This window comes from Chiloscyllium punctatum, chromosome 9 (genome assembly GCF_047496795.1).
Source record: "Chiloscyllium punctatum isolate Juve2018m chromosome 9, sChiPun1.3, whole genome shotgun sequence".
NCBI lineage: Eukaryota > Metazoa > Chordata > Chondrichthyes > Orectolobiformes > Hemiscylliidae > Chiloscyllium > Chiloscyllium punctatum.
The window spans coordinates 7753268-7773229 of NC_092747.1; the positions used below are offsets into that span (position 1 = coordinate 7753268).

At 40.1% G+C, this 19962-nt stretch overlaps 1 protein-coding gene across 1 annotated transcript in view; it reads left to right on the plus strand.

Moving 5' to 3' along the window:
- Positions 1 to 19962, plus strand: part of uvrag (UV radiation resistance associated gene) — a 314975-nt gene that overhangs the window by 11483 nt on the left and 283530 nt on the right. Inside the window, exon 2 of the mRNA XM_072576814.1 lies at positions 16053 to 16170. Within this exon, the coding sequence (XP_072432915.1) occupies positions 16053 to 16170 (118 nt within the window). The remainder of the gene's footprint in view (positions 1 to 16052; positions 16171 to 19962) is intronic.

Sequence of the window (19962 nt, forward strand, 5' to 3'; positions counted from 1 at the left end):
GTTGACTCTTTTTCTAATTTGTACTCCTTCCAGTGTTAGGAAGATTCATACAAGCCATAATTGTGGGTTAAACTGTTTCACCCATTGATGGCCTAGATTGACATTATCTGTGTCAATATTAGAGAGAGAGCACTGCCATGGGACATTGACCAAGCAACACGCTTCCCACAGCAATGTTGAAACCTTAAACAGTAACACAACTTTGTTTATAAAAGTGTCAATCATGGATCAGTTGATAGCTGTTGGCCTTTGAATTGCAAGGCCCTGGATTTAAGTCCCACTTGATGACTTGAGTATATGAATCGGTGCAGCAATTGAGGACATTATTCCAACATGCATTGAAGGAACTCTTCAACATGCTGTTGAAGGTGTTGCTTTTCAGATGAGGTGTTAACTTGGGTCACAACCACCTCTGCTTGGGAGGGAGTAAAAGATCTCATGGCATTAGTTCGAAGAAAAGCAGGGGAATCCCGCTAGTGGCTTGGCCATATGTTTTTCCTCCATCAGAAACATTATTGCTTTTCTTTAGACCATAAGACATAGGAGTGGAAGTAAGGCCATTCAGTCCATAGCGTCCACTCCACCATTTAATCACGGCTGATGGGCATTTCAATTCCACTTACCCGCGTTCTCCCCGAAGCCCTTAATTCCTTGTGACATCAAGAATTTATCAATCTCTGCCTTGAAGACATTTGGCGTCCCGGCCTCCACTGCACTCCGCGGCAATGAATTCCACAAGCCCACCACACTCTGGCTGAAGAAATGTCTCCGCATTTCTGTTCTGAATTGACCCCCTCTAATTCTAAGGCTGTGCCCATGGGTCCTAGTCTCCCCACCTAACAGAAACAATTTCTTAACGTCCACCCTTTCCAAGCCATGTATTATCTTGTAAGTTTCTATTAAGTCTCCCCTTAACCTTCTAAACTCCAATGAGTACAATCCCAGGGTCCTCAGCCATTCCTCATGTTAGACCTACCATTCCAGGGATCATCCGTGTGAATCTCCACTGGACACGTTCCAGTGCCAGTATGTCCTTCCTGAGGTGTGGGGCCCAAAACTGGACACAGTACTCCAAATGGGGCCTAACCAGAGCTTTATAAAGTCTCAGTAGCCCAACGGTGCTTTTATATTCCAACCCTCTTGAGATAAATGACAACATTGCATTTGCTTTCTTAATCACGGATTCACCCTGCATGTTTACCTTTAGGGAATCCTCGACTAGCACTCCCAGATCCCTTTGTACTTTGGCTTTATGAATTTTCTCACCGTTTAGAAAGTAGTCCATGCTTGTATTCTTTTTTCCAGAGTGCAAGATCTCGCATTTGCTCACATTGAACTTCATCAGCCATTTCCTGGACCACTCTCCCAAACTGTCGAGATCCTTCTGCAGCCTCCCACTTCCTCAATACTACCTGCCTGTCCACCTATCTTCGTATCATTGGCAAACTTTGCTAGAATGCCCCCAGTCCCTTCATCCAGATCATTAATATATAACGTGAACAGCTGCGGCCCCAACACTGAACCCTGCGGGACACTGCTTGTCACCGGCTGCCATTCTGAAAAAGAACCTCTTAACCCAACTCTCTGCCTTCTGTCAGACAGCCAATCCTCAATCCATGTCAGTAGCTCACCACAAACCCCATGGGCCCTCACCTTACTTGTGGGAGTTTGGGTTCAAATTAGTTGCTATGTTTTCTGTATTGCAAAATGTTACATTTCAAAAAACTACTTTTTTTGTCAAGTGCTTTTAAGGTTGTGCGAATTACTGTAAAACTCCAAGTTTTTATTTTCCTGTACCATGCTAATAATACCAGTGGACTGCTTTGCTTTCCTCATGGTTTCTGGTATTGTAGAGTGGAAGCATTGTTTGCTGTGTTACATTAGATTCTAAATTTAATTTTCCACTTGCACTGAATTTGATTGAGGGAATTGCTCTAATGTCTGTTAATGTAAACATTCTGTCGACCATGAAGATACTTCCATTTGTGAGGGAGTCCTGAACCAGGCGTTATAAATTTTAAGACCGTCACTAATGGGTATTCCAGGAGAAACCTTGCTCCTAGAGAGTGGTGAGATTGTGGAACAAACTTGGTAGTGGCCTGAGGATGATAGGGATAGAAGAATGCATTGGTAGTGTTCGATGAAGTGAAGTTGAGGAGACTCTTGTGGAGCATAAATGCTAGCATAGAACTTTGTAATGTTTGGCAAGAGTAGCCACTTTTAGCCCCCTGGTTTGCTGGGTTCACAACTGCACATTCCTGATGACTAAGACATCCTTCAAATCCCTTGTTAATCAAGAATTTATCTGCCTGTACCTTAAAAATATTCAGTGACCCTTGCTCTACCACCCTCCAGGGAGGAGAACTCCACAGATATTTTCAACACGTTTGAGCTTGCCTGAAACAGCTTTTCCTTTAACTCCTCTCTTTCCCCAAGTCGCAGGGGTGGTTATTGGTATCATTATAACTCCCAGGTATGTCTGGCTCTTAATGGACTATGTGTAATATTCCTTGTTTCAGTTTTTATTGGGGCCATTTCTCTCAATTCTCTGATAGATCAGTGGTGTCATCTGTTCTATCTTCTGCTCCTGACCAGAATTGGAAAAGTCCGTCAACGTTTTCCTCCAATTTGCATCCTTCTCTCCACTTCCACAGGGATGTTCCCAACATGTTTTCCTTTTTTCTCAACTGAGGAGTCCCCCCCCATTTTGGAGATTGACAGGGCCCTGTCAATGTTCAACCCATTACCTACATCTGCTCTCATTCCTTCCTCTCCCAGAACAAAGAGGAGGTTTCCTCACATCCTTCCTTTTTCATTCCACTGATGTCCACATCAAATTGTGCCACTATTCTGAGAGGGCCGAGGTCTCTTTAACACCCTGGTTCACTTCCCTATCACTCCTAACACTTTCCTCCTCTCTTCACCCCACCCCATTGTACTTGGCCATGCAATAACAAAACGGGTAATGCATGTCATTTTGCTTTCTCTGTCTTCACTGTCCAAGGCCCAAAAGTACCTTTCAGGTGAAGTAGTGATTTACCTGTACTACTTTGATTCACTTGACTATTTTTGCACTAGCCTAATGTATTCACTGCTCACAATACAATCTCCTTTACATTGAGACCAAATGCCAATTGCATGACTCACTTCTGTCTTGTTGGCTTTGCTTTTGTTCTAATGTACATCGTATCCTTGTACCACCATTATCTGTCCCTGTCTCTTTTGGATAAGTTTGCCATCTGTTCAATTGATGCGTACACATACAATAACAATCGCCGTTTTTTTTTCAATCTCTTTCAGCTCTTGAGAGTCAAGCCATTAACTGTTTATTTTTTCACGGATGCTGACAGACCTGCTGAGCTTCAGTGTGTACAGTTTTTGTTCTTAAACCGTTTCAGGAGTCCATCATTTGCTCGTCACCTTTTTCCTTTCGCTTCTCTCGCCCCATTCCCCCAGTCTATCAATGTTTCTTTATTCCCCTAATTATCTTCAGGCTGTTTTTCTAAGTTTTGCTTTCAATGGCTTTCATGTATTCTTGGCATCCACTTTAATCACATGACTTTAGTGTTTAATCATTTTAACCTTGAATGTGATTTAATGTCCCTCTTCACAGTCATATGGCATGGAAACAGACCCTTTGGTCTAACCTGTCCACACTGACGAGGTTTCCCAAACTGATCCATTGCCTATGTTTGGTTTTGCTGATTTTATTACCAATGATCAAATGACTCTACACCTTTTGCTTTAAGTTACTGTCTGAATATCTTAAATGTGCAGTAGCACTCGAGCCTTTAATACTGTTTTTTTCCATTCTGGAGTGCTAATTCTGACTAGTTGTCTTTGCTTCTATTTAAGTATTTCCCATTGCTGACTTATGGCTCTTCAAAATTACCGGGATGTGGTTCTGATATAATTTGCTGAGAATATGTTTCCCATTGTGGTGAAGTACGTTTATCCTTCCCTTTTTGTTTCTGTTTCCTGTTGCTGCACTCGGCCAACTTTTGTATCTTGGTCAATGCTTTTAAGTGTCACTTATTAACCTGCTAAATTTCTAGGAGAAAATGAGGACACTGGATGCTGGAAATCAGAGTCGAAAGTGTGGTGCTGGAAAAATCCAAGGAGCAGGAGAATCGACGTTTCGGGCAAAAGCCGTTCCTGATGAAGGGCTTATGCCTGAAATGTCTTCTAGTGCTCCTCAGCTGCTGCCTGACCTGCAGTGCCTTTCCAGCACCACAGTCTGGACTCTGCTTCATTTCTAGGGCTTGTGTAAGTACTGCTGTTTTGCTGAATGGAGTAACAACTTATTTCGAAACTATTGTTGCATACTTAGATTTGACTATTTGCTTACCCTTTCTCAGTTTAAAAAGGTTTTTTTGTGTATACTTTAAAATATTATACACAGCTTTATGAATGTATTTCTATTTGTCCAAAACTTTTTCAAATTGATATATTTTCCTAGTCAGGTGGCTACTATTCCTGAGACCAATCAGATTCTGCACAGACTATTTCTTTGTCTTGTATTGTCAAGTGCTTTTGGGTTGTGTTACTTTCTTAAACTGGTCAAGGCACTGCTTTTTCAAAGTGGTATGTAATTGTCCTTCATATCATCCATGGGCTGGCCGAAAATGCAAGTCAATAGTGCCAAGGCGAAATTACATATCTCCATTGCTTGTGTGGCAACACTTCATGAGACATTCCTACTGGGGTTATTGTAAACATTAACAACAGTATTCTGGTTTCTTAAATTTAAAATTTAGGTTACAGTCACCTTGTTTAATGCAGAAGTAGTTTCTCATTGTATTGTGGTGACTTTCTAACATGCACATGTCTCATGTGTTTTTGTTAAATTATTTGTAATATGAAAATGAATGTACCTTTTTTGGCATGAAACATTCATGTTGTGAGAAATGCAGCAGCCAATTTGTGCATGGCAAGCTCCCAGAAACAACAATGTGATGATGCCTAGAGTGTCTCTCATTCACCACAGATTGTTTCTGTGGGACCCTTGGGACAGCAGCAAAGCAATTTCCACAATAGTGCCATGGGATCTTTCATGCTCCAACTGAAGGGGGCAGACGGGGCCTTGATTGAACACTTGCTTTTAAAGGATGACCTGACTAACATTGCAATGCTCTCCTCAGTACTGCACTGGATTGTTGGCCTTGATTCTTGCACCCAATGGGTGGCACGGTGGCTCAGTGGTTAGCACTGCTGCCTCACAGGTTTGATTCCAGCCTCTGGCAACTGTCTGTGTGGAGTTTGAACATTATCTTCTTCCCCCCCCCGCCCAGTGTTTGTGCAGGTTTTTTCTGGGTGCTTTGGTTTCCTCCCACAGTCCAAAGATGTGCAAGTCAGGTGAATTGGTCATGCTAAATTAACCATAGTATTAGGTGTATTAGTCAGAGGTGAAACAGGTCTGGGTGGATTACTCTTCGGAGGGTTGGTGTGGACTTGTTGAGTGGAAGGGCCTGTTTCCACACTGTAGGGAATCGAATCTAATCTAATCTAATCTCTGGAGTTAGACTGGAATTTGTAATCAATGATACCATGGCTGACCTGCTGTGTTTTTTTTGTTTTGTTGGATTGTGTTACCAGTGATCAAGTGATGACCGGTTTTGTAATCTCTTGGCTTGACTTTTCCAGTGTATTAGTTCAGGTTGCTCTGAGTTAACTAAACTTGAAACATTAGCTTGCTCTCTCTTCATGGATGCTATGATGTGGAGGTGCTGGTATTGGACTGAGGTGGACAAAGCTAAAAATTTCGCAACACCCAGGTTAGCTACCTGACAAAGGAGCAGCATCCTGAAAGCTCATAGTTCCAAATAAACCTGTTGGGCTACAACCTGGTGTCATGTGATTTTTAACTTCATTGATGCACCCTAACCTACTGTGACCTCCAGCATGTGTTTTCGGTAGAAATTCCAGCATTTGCAGTAATTTGCTCTGATTAGTTTGTGTTCACCATATGACCTATGCTCACCAATTTGCTTGGACTCCAGTGCACATCATTGGTTGTACTTTTAGCTGCTTAAGGCAGAGGTCCTGAACTAACTGATTCACCCCCCCCTCTTCACTTTCCTCCCGCCCCCCCCCCCGCCCCCAAACTACCACCACCAACTTTTGCACCTAGTTCTTGTCTTCTGTTTCAAAAGTCATCAAAGTTAGTTTGTTCAAACTCTTTGTTGGAAATCCACGTTTAAAACAAATGACAAAGTTTGCTTGATGCACTCCACAGAGCACTAGGGCAATTTTACACGGGAAAGGCTCTATATATATCCACATCTTGGCAATCAAAAATGTATCCGAGTCTTGAGGCAATGACCCAGTCTCCCTTCTTGGAAGAGAATTTCAAATGCTTAAAGTCAGAACAGAAAATAATTAACAATTTTTTGATCAAATGATGTAGGACACTAGCTCATTTGTAGTTTCTTCACCGAACAGAAATCCTGAATATTGATATCGGCTGAATCCCTTGGATTTTTGCACAGTTCTGCACAATCAACTGTTTTTCACAAACTTGTGGGCTCACGCTCATACAACTGTCTCTGGACATGAATGAAACGGCAGAGTCTAAATTGCAATTTGAATTTGACCTGCAACGGTGCTGGCACTGGATTAATGTGTAAAAATTGAATTGGAATGTAAAATTCTTTTAAACCACTTCATTTCGATTACACTCTACTAGGTACACTTATTGGCCTTCTAGGTGTTTCCTTTGACATGACCAGTTGTAGGAAGTGGAGCCAAGTTGAAGCGAATTTCACTTAATCTGAAAACTCATGACTACTTCGAAAGATGGTTGCTACCTTCCAATGCTTTTGTGTGTAACTGAGTGACTTATTACTGTTTAGATATTTATCTGACCTTGTCATAGAACTGTGCAAACAAGCTGTGATCAGATATTGTTTTATTATCAAAGCAGAACTTTGACAAAAACAGAGCGCAAAAGCAACATCAACACTTTTCCCAATGAGAAGAATAATTGTTGCTGTCGGTAAAGTTACACTAGTTTGAAAGTGTGAAGCATGATCAGAAGTTGATGGTGTTTGCCAAACCACAGCTAATGTGAAGTGATATTGCTACAAATACACATACGTGACTTTGACATGACTCCAGTGATCCATGATAGTGGTTCAGAGGTTCACTTATTTTGTTTGATTTTGGCTGTTTATTCCAATTCTGATGTTGATACAATGTAAATGTTTGAGTGCTGTACAGTAGCAAATCAGTGATAAATTGTGCATTTGATGCAAGGAACCAACTTGGGGGATCATGGTGGCATCTCTGAAAACACCAGCTTTTGGATTATGAAATCCTGTTGTCTTCATTCTGATCATCTGCATTACTGGTTTAAACTAGGGTAGGTGAGGACATCTTTCCACTGGAGAGCAGGAGGTTAAGGGGTGTAAAGTCACGAGGTATGCAAGTGAAGTGAATGGCAGGTGTCTTTTCCCTAAGGTGGAGGTTTCCAAGACCAGGAGCATGTTTTTAAGGTGAGAGGAGAAAGATTTTAAAAAGACTTGGGGTGGGGGGGGCAATTTTTTTAACACAGAATGGCTAGTGTGTAGAACAAACTTCCAGAGGAAGTGTGGATGTGGGTACAATTATAGCATTTAGAAAACATTTTGGATAAATATGTGGTTAGGAAAGGTTTAGAGAGATATGGGACTGGTTTAGCTTGGGATTACAGTTGGTATGGACTAGTTGGACCTAAGGGTTTCTTTCTTTGACTCTGTGACTATATAACTCATTCATACTGAAGTGGATATGAATGATGAGTATAGGAGGGCATATTAGGGGCAGTCCAAGACGTGCCTAAAAGAGGTGTTAACGTGGTGGACCTGTGTCAAACAATAAGCAGTAAGTAGAAGACTGGGTTGAGTGATGCCACAAATTATGGATCAAATCTAAGTTCTAGTCTGCATTATTTATTCTGAATAATTGTGGGCAATTATTCACAGGATCTGCAAATATCTCTCTCCTGAATGAAAAGATCATCCAGTGTAGGAGTGCAAAGATGAGGTTAAAACATGTACAACCGTTTTCATCCAGAAGTGCTAAGTTGCTGATTCATCCTAACTACCTTCAGAGCTCCCTAACAATTGCTAATTTTCATGCAATTTGATTTGCCTGGCACTAGATCAAGAAACAGCTGGAGGTACTGGATACTGAAGACTTGTGCTCCTGAACCTGCTGTACCCTCACATGGCTGTTCCAATACTGTTGCAACACTGGCTTCTATGCAGCAGTGTGAAGCAAGCTGGTGGGCTCAAAGGCTATAAAGAATGATGGCTCTCATCAGTGACATCCACAGGCCAAAGAATGGAAAATGTCTTGTATGTCTCTATCAAGCTTTTCAAGAAAAATCAAACAGTTAGCTTTTCAAGACGTTCCCTTGATCAACTCACATGGTAGTCCTTTTTAGATTCACCATATACCTTTTATGCAGTTTCCAAAAAAACTTTAATGGAGTTTGTTTTTATTCAATTAAAGTCTTTTTGGGGAAACTGCATAAAAGGTATATGGTAAATTTATAAAGGACTACCATGTGAGTTGATCTAGTGAACGTCTTGAAAAGCTAACTGCCTGATTTTTCTTGAAAAGCTTGATAGGGACATAGCAGAAGACATTTTCCATTCTTTTGGCCTGTGGATGTCACTGGTGAGAGCCATCATCCTTTATAGCCTTTGAACCCACCAGCTGTCAACAGCAACTTCGCAATGTTGCTGCAGTTCCAGAATCTCCCTCAGTACAGACTTTTTAAGGACTGTAGATTTCCTTTCCGAAAGTCTTTCGGTGAAGCAGATAATTGAGAATGTATGTTATGGTTACCGTTACCAACTAACTTCCAAATTTGTCAACCAATTAATGAAGCCCCAAGAAATGGGGAGAATTTTGTCTCTCAGACTGGTTTGAGTCTGAAATGAGCTGACGGAGGATGTGGGCAGGGTAGTTCAATTAGTTCATGCAAAAGGAAACTAGGTCGTTCAGAATGAGGTGTTTGACTGGGAGTGTAGTTAAAATTCTAACAAGAGTAAACAGGCTAAACACAGGAACAATATTACTGAGACTAGGAAGTCCTGGATCAGGTCACAGTCCAAGGATGTAGGACCGTCAGTCATTTAGGACTGAGATGAGATGTATCTTGACCCAGAGAGTGGCGAGTCTGTGGAATCTCTTCCAAAGACAGCACTTGAGGCCAAAATATTGATCTCCTTGAAAGCATACAATCTGCAGAGTGAAGGGGAGAAGGTGGGAGAATGCTACCTGGTGAGGTGCACATTTGGAGAGCTGCTGCTTGCAAATGTGTTTTTTTTAAAAGGTCAATTTTGTTTTTGATTCCAAGTGAGATTTTAACCATGCCAATAGGCATTTAGCTAGATTACTAATCCAATAAAGTATTGCCATTTCAGCAGTTGTTATATTACGTCATGTAATTGGCATCCCAGTTATTGAGAGGGCAGTGATAAGGGGGATTGTCATCAGGCTGGAATGGTATGAGTGGGATCTTGCAGATTTGTTGTTTAGTTGCTGGCCAATCCATCACTTAATTCCAGTCTCTAATTATCATTGAGGGTGATGCTAAGCTGTCAGCTTTAGCATATAATTGTTTGGCAATTTCAGAATATTACCAACAGTCAACCCCATCACCTTGGATCTGTAGTCCTAAATGCTGTAGATTGGGCAAGGATATCAGCTTTTCTTCCTGACGGGACATGAGTGAACTAAATGGGTTTGAGTGATAATGCACAATATTCATGGTCACCATTACTGCACCATGCTTTTTATTCCAGGTTTACTTGTGTAGTTTTTAAAAATCCCAATTGTAGTGATGGAATTGGTGTCTCCAGGTGGTTGGGCTACCTGTCCAGCAAGTATACTATTTGTATACCTCTGAAAGGATCTTGATTTATTATCTTTCTTGGTGATCTGGAGCCTGTACCCACAGCACAGTGACTAAATTTGTAGGTTATGCAAATCTAACCAAGCTGGTGGAGGCTAAAACGGAGCAGGATAAACTGAGTATTTGAACAAATGTTTCAGGTTTTACAGAAAGGTAAGTACATAAAGTATGGGGTTAGAATACAAAGTGCTGAAACTGGGACACTGTAGAAATGTGTTACCACTAAAAGTGGCAGAATGCTGTCAATGGGGCATGAAAGACTTTTGGGATGTCTATAACTTTGAACTATCATGCCAGTGCTGAGTGGCAGTGGGTTGAAAGGTCACTACTCGGCTCGAATAGGTAATTTTGCTATTTGAGTTGTTGGTTGGAGTTCCCTGTCGCCCCTTTTTTTTTAATTCACTCATAGGAACTGCCTAGGCCAGCATTCATTGCGCATTCCTAATTGCACAGAATGCAGGAAAGTCAGTCACATTGCCTTGGATCTGGAGTCACATGTAGGCCAGACCAGCTAAGAATGGCAGTTTCCTTCCCTAAAGGACACGAGTGAACCAGATTGGTTTTTTGACAGTGGTTTCATGGTCATTGTTAGACTCTTAATTCCAGGTTTGTTTTGAGTTCAAATTCCAGCATGTGCCATGGTAGGATTTGGACCCCACGTTCCCAGAGTATTAGCTGAATTTCTGGATTAGTAATCCAGCAATAATACAACCAGGCCATTGCTTTCTCTCTGCTCACTATGCTACAAAAAACATTAGTTCCTAAATTATAGAGAAGAAGCGACTGGAAATTCTATTTCTAGTTTGCAGTTCAGAGAAGGTTCACTACGATGATTCCTATTAATGGAGGGTTTGTCTTATGAGCAAAGGTTAAACAGGTTGGGACTCCACTCAGGAGTTTAGAATGGGAGGTGAGCTCATTAAAACATTGGGTTCTTAAGGGGCTTGACAGGGTAAACACTGAGAAGGCCTTCCCCTTGTGATAGTGTCTTGGACCAGAGGCATTGTCTGAATAAAGGGGTGTCAATTTAAGACTAAAATGAGGAATTTCTTCTGAGGGTTGAGTGTCTTTTAAACTCCTTGCCCCAGAGAGCTGTGGGACAGTGTCCATGTGCAAATTTTAAGGCTGGGAGAGAAGGGGCATCAATAAGTTTCAAGTTTTGAGGAAAACGTGGGAGATGCAGAACGATTGATTCCTGGTCCTATTTATTATCTTTTGTGGTTTGTGTAGACTGCTGGCAAGGCCAGTCTTTCTTGTCTTGGCTAATTGCCTTGAAGGTGTAGGTGAACTGTCCTTTTAAACCAGTGCAGCTCTTGTGGTGTGCATGAACCCATAGTGCTGGTAGGGAGGGAGTTCTTCCTTTTTGACCAGAAATGGTAAGGGAATGGCTCTTTAGTTCGAAGGTAGGATGGTGTGGGGAGGAGAACTTCCAGGTGGTGATGTTTCCATGTGTCCTTTGTCCATCTGACTTGTAGTTGTGGATGAATGTTAAATTTGATGTTTGGGGTGCTGATTGATTGGGTTGTTTTGTATTGGAAGATGTTCTCACATGGTGTTGGAACTGTCATTATCCAGCAAAGGGCAGTGTTTTCAATCTTGTTTGTCATGTCTTGAAATTGTAGATCAGACTTCACGTTGGTGTGATTTTCACTGCAGAATTGTCAGCCACTGAATTGTTCTTAAACCTTCAGTATTTACATGGCAGTTTCAGTTCCAATTTTGGTCAATTGTCACCTCAATGATGTTGACCCTGGGAGATTGTGATAGAAATGGCATTAAATATCAAGGGGAGATGGTTGATCTTGCCTTTTTCTTAACAATGCTATTGCTTGGCATTTGTATGGTGAAATTTGACATTGCCATTTATCAGCCTGTGATGGCCAGGTTTTGCAGCAATGACTACCTCTGCCTCTATCTAGTTGCAGTGGGCAGTTGTCAGTGCACAGCCCTGTTTTGACCTTGAAATTGGGAAGGTAATTTAATGAAGCAATTGAAGGTGCTTGAGTCTTGGTCACAATCCTCAGGGATACCTGCAGTGATGTAATTTGACCTCACAACCATCTTTCTTGTTTGTCTAATTCAAAGCAGTTTAGAGTTGTCCCTGTTTTTCACTGACTCATTGATGCCACATTGGATTAAATAGATCAATCTTGGTGTTGAGGGAAATCACCCTGCCCTCTGCCCTGGAACTTTGGCTGTTTGCACTAAGGCTGTAATAAAGACGAGCTGAGTTACCTTTGCAGAACCTGAAATGAGTGTTCATGAGCAAGTTATAGTTTTGTCAGTGACGCTCACCTTCAACGCAATCAGCCATACCATTTAGTTGACTAATTGAGCAGTTAATTGGCTTGATCGAGTTTGTCCTTTTTTTATAGACAGTATATAGTTGGGTAGTTTGACAGCTTTGTAGGGTTTTAAACCTCTGGCAGTTATTCAAGTGATGGAAATTTCTTTGCATTGAGAGTTTTATGATTGGACAGAGTAAACACTGAAAAGCATTCACTTTGGGTTTAGAACAGTGTGGGGACTGGGAGGAGTGGGAACCCAAAGTATTGTGGAGAGCTTTTGTCGACCATCAATTGCAAGGGTAGAAGTAGGCCTTTTAGTCCGTGCACTGAGATTACTGTTGATTTGATGATCGACTCCACTTCCCTACCCAAAAAATCTGTCTATCTCAGCCTTGAATATACTGAATGACCAAACTTCAATGGCTCTGTGACAAAGAATACCACAGATTCACTACCTTTAGAAGAAATTTCTTGTTACCCATGTCTTAAATGTGTGAGCCCTTACTCTGAGATTTTGCACTTTGATGCTAGACACTCCACTTGTATCCTGTCAAGCCATCTCAGAATCTTGTATGTTTCAGTAAAGTCGTACCTCAATCTTAGGTTTTCCAATGAGCACTGGTCCAATCTATTTAACCTGTTTTCAGAAGACATCATTGCTGTGCTTGCTGTCAGCTGACTGAACCTTTCCAGACACACTCTGGTGGAGATAGGTGCAAGAACAGTTTCTCCAGGACAAAGGAGTTAGTTTATAACAGGTACCTCGATGCAGGAATTTAGTTTTACAATTCCAGACTAGAAATACTTAGTTTGAACCGGAGGGTTATTTGAAACCAAGTTTCAGATCAGTTATGTGTATCTTCAAGAAAGAGGCAATCAAACTCCACAAATCAGAAATTGGAATGAAGTTATATTAAACCTGTAGATATAATAAAGAACACACTTTTTCTATGTTTTAATATGCAAATAGAAACTTTTGGGAATAGAATTTTACTGTTACTTGTCAAGAGTTTCATTTATTCTGTTACCTTAATTCCTTCTGGAAAATAAAGTTGTTTAAAGCCAAATATGCTGCATTGTGTGTGCATGTGTTTGAATGGAAGATTACTTTGTTAAATTAAAATGTATCAAGGCACATTTCAGAGACATAACTTTGACCATAACCATGGAGTTCCTTGAGTTCTGGTTGGAGCTGATATTATCCAAGTGATGCAGACTGATTGCTATCCTTAGCTATATCTGTTAGCACTGTATTGTGCAAGAACTGCAAAGGTGATTGGCGAATGAGATGAACTCTGGTCATTTTGAGCAGTTATATCTTTTCCTTGGTGATGCCCCATCTTTATGTATTAAAGACTTGTATTAGTCTCAAGTTGAAACCCAGTGCACATTCGTCTGCTCCATCTGCTTTTTTGCCCCCCGCCCCACCCCGTGTCTGCTTTAGAAGGGCTATAATGCTGGACTTTAGTTTTTGTTTTTTTTTAAGAATTTATAGAGCTCATTTTGTATCTGGGTACCTTTTTTTTCTGTTCCTAAGTTGGCACTGGAAATGGTGACCTTATACATTGTTCGCTATACTAATTTTATCCCTGTACTTGAGTGCATGTAACAATAAAACCTAGTTCTAAAAATGTTTAGGTACTTGTCATTCTCTCCTGTCTATGTGACATTACTATTACTTAAGTTAGTGCTTTTTTTATACTGTAGTTTTGTAGTCACTTGGGGCTAAATGAGATGAATTGTGTGTCTCTTAATCTTCAGTCGTGACTTTGGTATTCTTTGAATCACAGTTGCCAGAGCTGACAGCTATGGGTCAGTTGATAGCACTACAGCCTCAAACATGAATACACAGTTTTGCAGACAGAATCTGGTGCTGTACTAGGAGTGCATCATTGTCAGACATCCAGCTTTCTGATTAAGTTCAAGCCCTTCTCTGCAAACTTTGATATACTTAAAATATCCCATGACACCATTTGAGCAAGAACTGGGAAATGCAATCCCAAACTCCATCCAGTGCAGTGGCCAATGTTTATTCTTTTAGTTACAATATGAACAGATCAGTTTGTTATTTGACAGCTGTATTTCTGTACTTGCCAAAAGGATGGCAAAGTGCTATGTGATTGCAAGCTGTCTTGATAAATGACTGGAATATGGCATCTGATCCTGGCTGTCTGTGGGAAACCATAGTTTGCACACTGATTGAGGCCCATATTTCTGGGATTGAGATGAAAGGATAGAATGGAACTGTGTAAACACTAAATGCTGCATGTGGCATAAGGACCCTTTCAAATTTGGCTGTATAAGCGAAGGAAAAAGTTTGTTTCTCAAGTTTTTGCTTGCCTAAGCATTCTTGATATTTAAGGGATAAAGTCAGGCTTGTTTTATACTGCCTCTTTGCTGGGTTTTGCCATCAGAGCACCTTCTGTGAACTATGTTAAGTGACAGACATCAATCCTGTTGAAATCATATCCTCTCGTAATCACATCAAATATACAAAGTCAAAATGGCAAGCATTTTGGAAATCTGAAATAATACTTGAGTCATATTGAAAGCTATATCACAGCTTCTGTGGAGCAAAACAGTCAGATTGGCAGAATGTTCATCTCAAGCAAATGTGCATCTGTCTGAAAATCTGGTGTGCGAACATGAGATTTCTCTTCCCTGTACACTAATTAGAGGAGAAGGTTTTGTGTTGTTTTATTCATAATGAGTTCAGTTCATTTAAACTATTGATCACATTGGGTGGACCTTCAGTTACAATCTTGTGATGGGCCACTTGATTTTTCCCTTAAGCTTCGGGGTTGAGAGATTAGCTTGTCTTTGTACTGCAACTTCAGCATGTCTGCAAGATACAAGTCTTTTCATGTACTTGAGCACACATTAGTTCCAAATGCATCATTCTGTTCTGCTATGTTAAAATAAGCTAAAATACTTCATTGTAGATTGAAAGATGTGACTTGTGTAAATTCTTTCAATTTTGGGCTCTCCCAAAGCACTTGATGTCCAATAATGTGATTTTATTTTTGAAGTATTGTCACTGTTGATAACTTATGACTTTGTGTGAAGCAAGCTGCTTACTGTGTTAAGTTGTCATGAGGATTTTGAGTAATGTTTAACTTGAACTTTGAGTTTATATGTTGAATTTGGCCAAGTGAGAAAATTTATCAGCACTGTTTAATGCTGCAATGACATTGGTCATAGTTCTGTTTTAAGTAGCCAGAAAATCCAGACAGTGTGATGTTGAACATCATTGAAGTTTCAGTGCGAATATCTAAGCTATTGTCGAAACTGGGAATTTGAGTTGCGCATTTATGACTTCCACACTGCTGATAGTGATGTCTTTCGAGCAATGCATGAAGCCTGAATGCTCTTCTGCCTTGTTAGGTTAATAGAAAAGCCAGTGTTTAAAGAGTCTGCACTGTCCTGGCTGACACCTCAACCATCACCAAAATCAGTTACTAGGTCATAGACTTATTGCTGTTGTTAAGATCTTGCTATTAGACTTTCTCCTGCAGAACTGTGCAGTTCAGAAGTACTTAATTGACTGTAATTGATATTTTGAAGTCATGAAAGCTGCTGTATAAATGCAAGTTAGCTTTTTTTTTCCCTGTGTATAGCTAATAAAGTTAATTGAGATTGGTCGCAGAAGTTGGAAAACCTGCGTCCCTTCCCTTGAGCATATGCCAAAACAAGCCAATAATGAATCTTGTACACAGTTCACAAATGTTTTATGAACTGATTTTGAAGTTTCTTAAATGATACTGAATAAAAAAAATTGTGCAGAACCAAAAAAGGTCCTGGTGAAAGTCCAATATTAGAAATTTAACTGTTTGAAATTTCTGTTTTGTCTGTTAATTTAGCGACGGCTTCGACATCTGCGTAGTATTGCAGCGCGAAATATCGTTAACAAGAATGGATCCCATCTTTTAGACACCTACTTTACTCTACACTTGTGTGATGATGCAAAGGTCTATAAAGGTAAGCTCAAATGGATGTACATAAGTTTTTGTGATGGGAATTCACTAAATTGATATGAAGTTGGAACATCCAGTTTTTGGTTCATGTGGCCTTGGTAGAGTTAATGGTCACCTACTAGTTGGTGAAATCTTCCAATTTAACAGCTGATCAGAATTATAAAGTACTTATCAAATATTGAGCAAGGTTGGATGAATTAATTCAATACATGGTCAGCAGGCATCTTTCACTTCAAAGCAGTGTCGACATTTCCTAATCAAACTATTCAGAGATGTTATTTATTATGGACCAGACCAGACCCCCTCAAAAGACTTTAAGGTAGCCTCGACTCTAACTTTAGCTTATTTTAAAGGCAAATGTGAACTACCTGCAATGTGACTGGTCAAACTAGTTGGTGTTAAGTAAAACCCAACCTGTTTAAGCACTATAGTTGAAATGCAACCAAAGGAAGAGGAATTTAGAATAATTTATGATGTGGAGGTGCTGGTGTTGGACGAGGGTGGACAAGGTCAGAAGGAGTCTCATGACACCAGGTTATAGTCCAACAGACTTATTTGGAATCGCAAGCTTTTTGAAGCACTGCTCCTTCATCAGATGAAGTCACTTCACCTGAAGGAGCAGTGCTCCAAAAGCTTGTACTTTCAAATAAACCTGTTGGACTATAACCTGGTGTTGTGACCTTTGCCTACAATAGCTTAACTCTATTGGAAACCTTAACAGGATAATGGATACAAAAACTATTAGAAATTAACTGTTTTAATATAGTAACATCCCGTAAGTACATTCCCTTGGCAAAAAGGAAAATTTAGCCAGATGCTCACATGCAGCTATCCAGTCCAGGACGAAAAGCATTGAAAGAAAATTTAGGAGCCATCAGGAGACATTCACTGAATTTTCCAACTGAGATCCCATACTTCGGCTTAAGCTAAGCCTAAAAACCCAGAAACCCTGATCTGTAAGAGCTAGCCACATCAATTTAGATTTTTTATTTGAAAACACCAGGGCCTCCCAAGCTGCTGCTTTAAGCGTTCTGGTGGACTACTCGATGCCTCTGTCTTCCAACCCATCTTCAAAAAACAAAACTGGGACAAAATAACTTGTTAAAGTGACAGCATCGTCATGTATTATACCCCTCCAAAACAGGTGGAAACTGAATCTGGATCTCCTGGTTCAGAGGTAGGGTTGTTAGCATCGTACCATAAGAACCCTCTTTAAATTTATGAAAAAAATTTTTTAAAAAAATCAAGTTGCTCAGATGTTGTTGCACCTCATAGTTCAAGGGTAGGAATATTACCACCGCGCGACATGAATCCCAGGAACCTACTTTAAATCAGTGTATAATATCTTCTCTGCGTGTTAGGAAAATGATAATTTTGTATGGAAAGTTGAAATGTATTAAATCCAGTTTAATTTTCCAGTTCTGTGACTATGACTTGTTTTATTTAAGGTTCACACTTTGTCTAGCTATGGGTCAATTTAGACTTTTCTTGGAATTATGACTTAGTCTAGATTACTAGACAAGCTATCTGGTGAGATAAGTTTGAGTCTGTTTAGTTAAACTACTGTGAACTACAATAAGAGGCTAGAAGTGGGATCAATTTTTAAGGAAGCAACCATGACAACAGAAGGGCAGTTTCATTCTGGCAACCTGCAGGGCATCTGTTCAATAAGACGGCTGAAACTGTTGTGGCAGTCCAAGTAGACAATGCTGGATAAAGTTCTGAATGCAACCCGCCCCCCTCAAAAAATGTCAGTGAGACAGTCTAAGTATCACAAGGGGAGATGGCGCGAATCGCATCTGGTAAGCATGCTGAAAGAAAACTTGAGATTCAGCAATTGAGTAAGAAACAGTGACAATATGAGTGAGGCTTCACTGGGTTTCTTTGTCTGTCTGTAAAATTTATATTTCTGGAGAAAAAAAATTAAAAAAAATTGTTTTTTTCCCTAATCTGTCTTAGGCCCATAACTTTGCTGATCACACAAGGAAAAGCCAGGAAGTCACTCATTAGTATAATTATTAGTATCACTGCCTGTTTTACTGGAGACGGGCATTGAGTTCCCCCACTGCGCTAAAAGCTGATGTGTGGCTAACAGGGTGGGTACTGTTCAGTAATTCCACTTCCAATTCTACATGGAAATCAGACTGAAGAATATACGCTCAGAAAGGTGGCTGACAATTGTAGCCAGAAAACTTCAATGAGATTAATGGAATGCGTGAGTTTGTCTTATGAGGAAATGTTGAACAGGTTAGGCTTTTATCAGCTGGAATTCAGTTATTTCATGAAGTTCGGAAGGAGTTTTGATTGAAACATATGAAATCCTGAGGGGTCTTGACAGAGTAGCTATGGAAAATCGAACTAGGTGTCATTGTTCTAAGTCAGGGAATTTCCATTTAAAACCGATGAGGTGGTTTAGTTTTTTTTCCTGAGGGTGTCTCATCTTTAGAATTCTCTTCCCAAAAAGGTGGTCAAAGCATTCCCTTGAGTATCTTTAAATTGAAGTGAATCAATTTTTAAGCAAGGCTGTAAAATGTTACTGGGGCAGGCAGGAATGTGGATTTGAGTTTGCAACCTGATTGTTCACTATCTTATTGAAAGGTCTGAATAGATGTCCTCCTCGTTCTGATTCTTATGTTCATACAAATGATCATGTTTTAAGTATATTGGCAATATTGTACAGATTGTTTCAGTGAATGACCACAGTGGTAATGAAATTGCAAAGAGAAAATTTGTCCATTGATACCATCCACAGACGACATAACCAAGTGAGGCCTCTCGGTAAAGTAGAAATTTATTGAATTTTGGACGGATCTCTGAATCTTCAGGAAACAGTTGTCAAGGTTAAAGTTGAAGTCGTGAAAATATATTAAGCAGAATGTTCAAAAGGCTTTGACATCAAAATGGGAGTTGAAAATGGAATTTATATGGGATTGGTTGAAATCTTTGGCTGACGCTACACTAAGACTAGACAGATAAACTAAAAGTAGAAATAGAAGTGGAATCTTTGTAAGGATATGATGCTTAAAGTGAATAGCCAGTATTTAGAATTTAAAAAAAGGATGTTTGAAATTGAGATGCCACTATTAGAATTAGCTCACACTCATTTAGAAACAGAAAAATTTGAACTGATAGCAATAGAAAGAGAGTATCATCCCGTTCCTGTCTCAGTTGAAGTAAAGCCCTCAAACAGTATAGTTTTACCTCCTTCATCTTTACTCTGGGCACTGGAGGGAGAGAGAACCATGTCACATGTGCATAGGGAACATGAGGTCTTAGTCTTCTCTTGAACAGCAGATTCTTAAGGAATTTATAGTCACTTAGAGGGAGGAGCATCCAGGTAAGGCAACATTCATATTGATTGGGTGACAGTTAGAATCAGCAAGTGCTAATAGTAGAGATTAAGCCATTTGGCGTTATACAACAAATAACTGGCTTCACGTAATGAATGCTTCTCACCTTGTTAACTGATGTTACATACTGAATGCTTCTTCATCTTGTTAATGCACTGCCCTTGCCTCCAGTACCTCACTGTTTACTACAAGTTCTTATCCGATCAGTGTCATGCTTAGCTGAACCTTTTGTTTCACAAAACTCAACCTAATTCTTTCCTTAACTGCTCATACCTTATACACTTTCTTAGGAGGGAAGGAAATAACAAAGGGCAATGCCAAACTTGAATTGCCAAGTAAGAAGAAGAGTATTAAAGGGGAAATGTAGTTTTAAAATGTTGAATTCCAAAGAGCCAAGTAAGTCAGACATGACTTGGTTAGATAAAAGCTTAAAGGAAGAAAGAAGT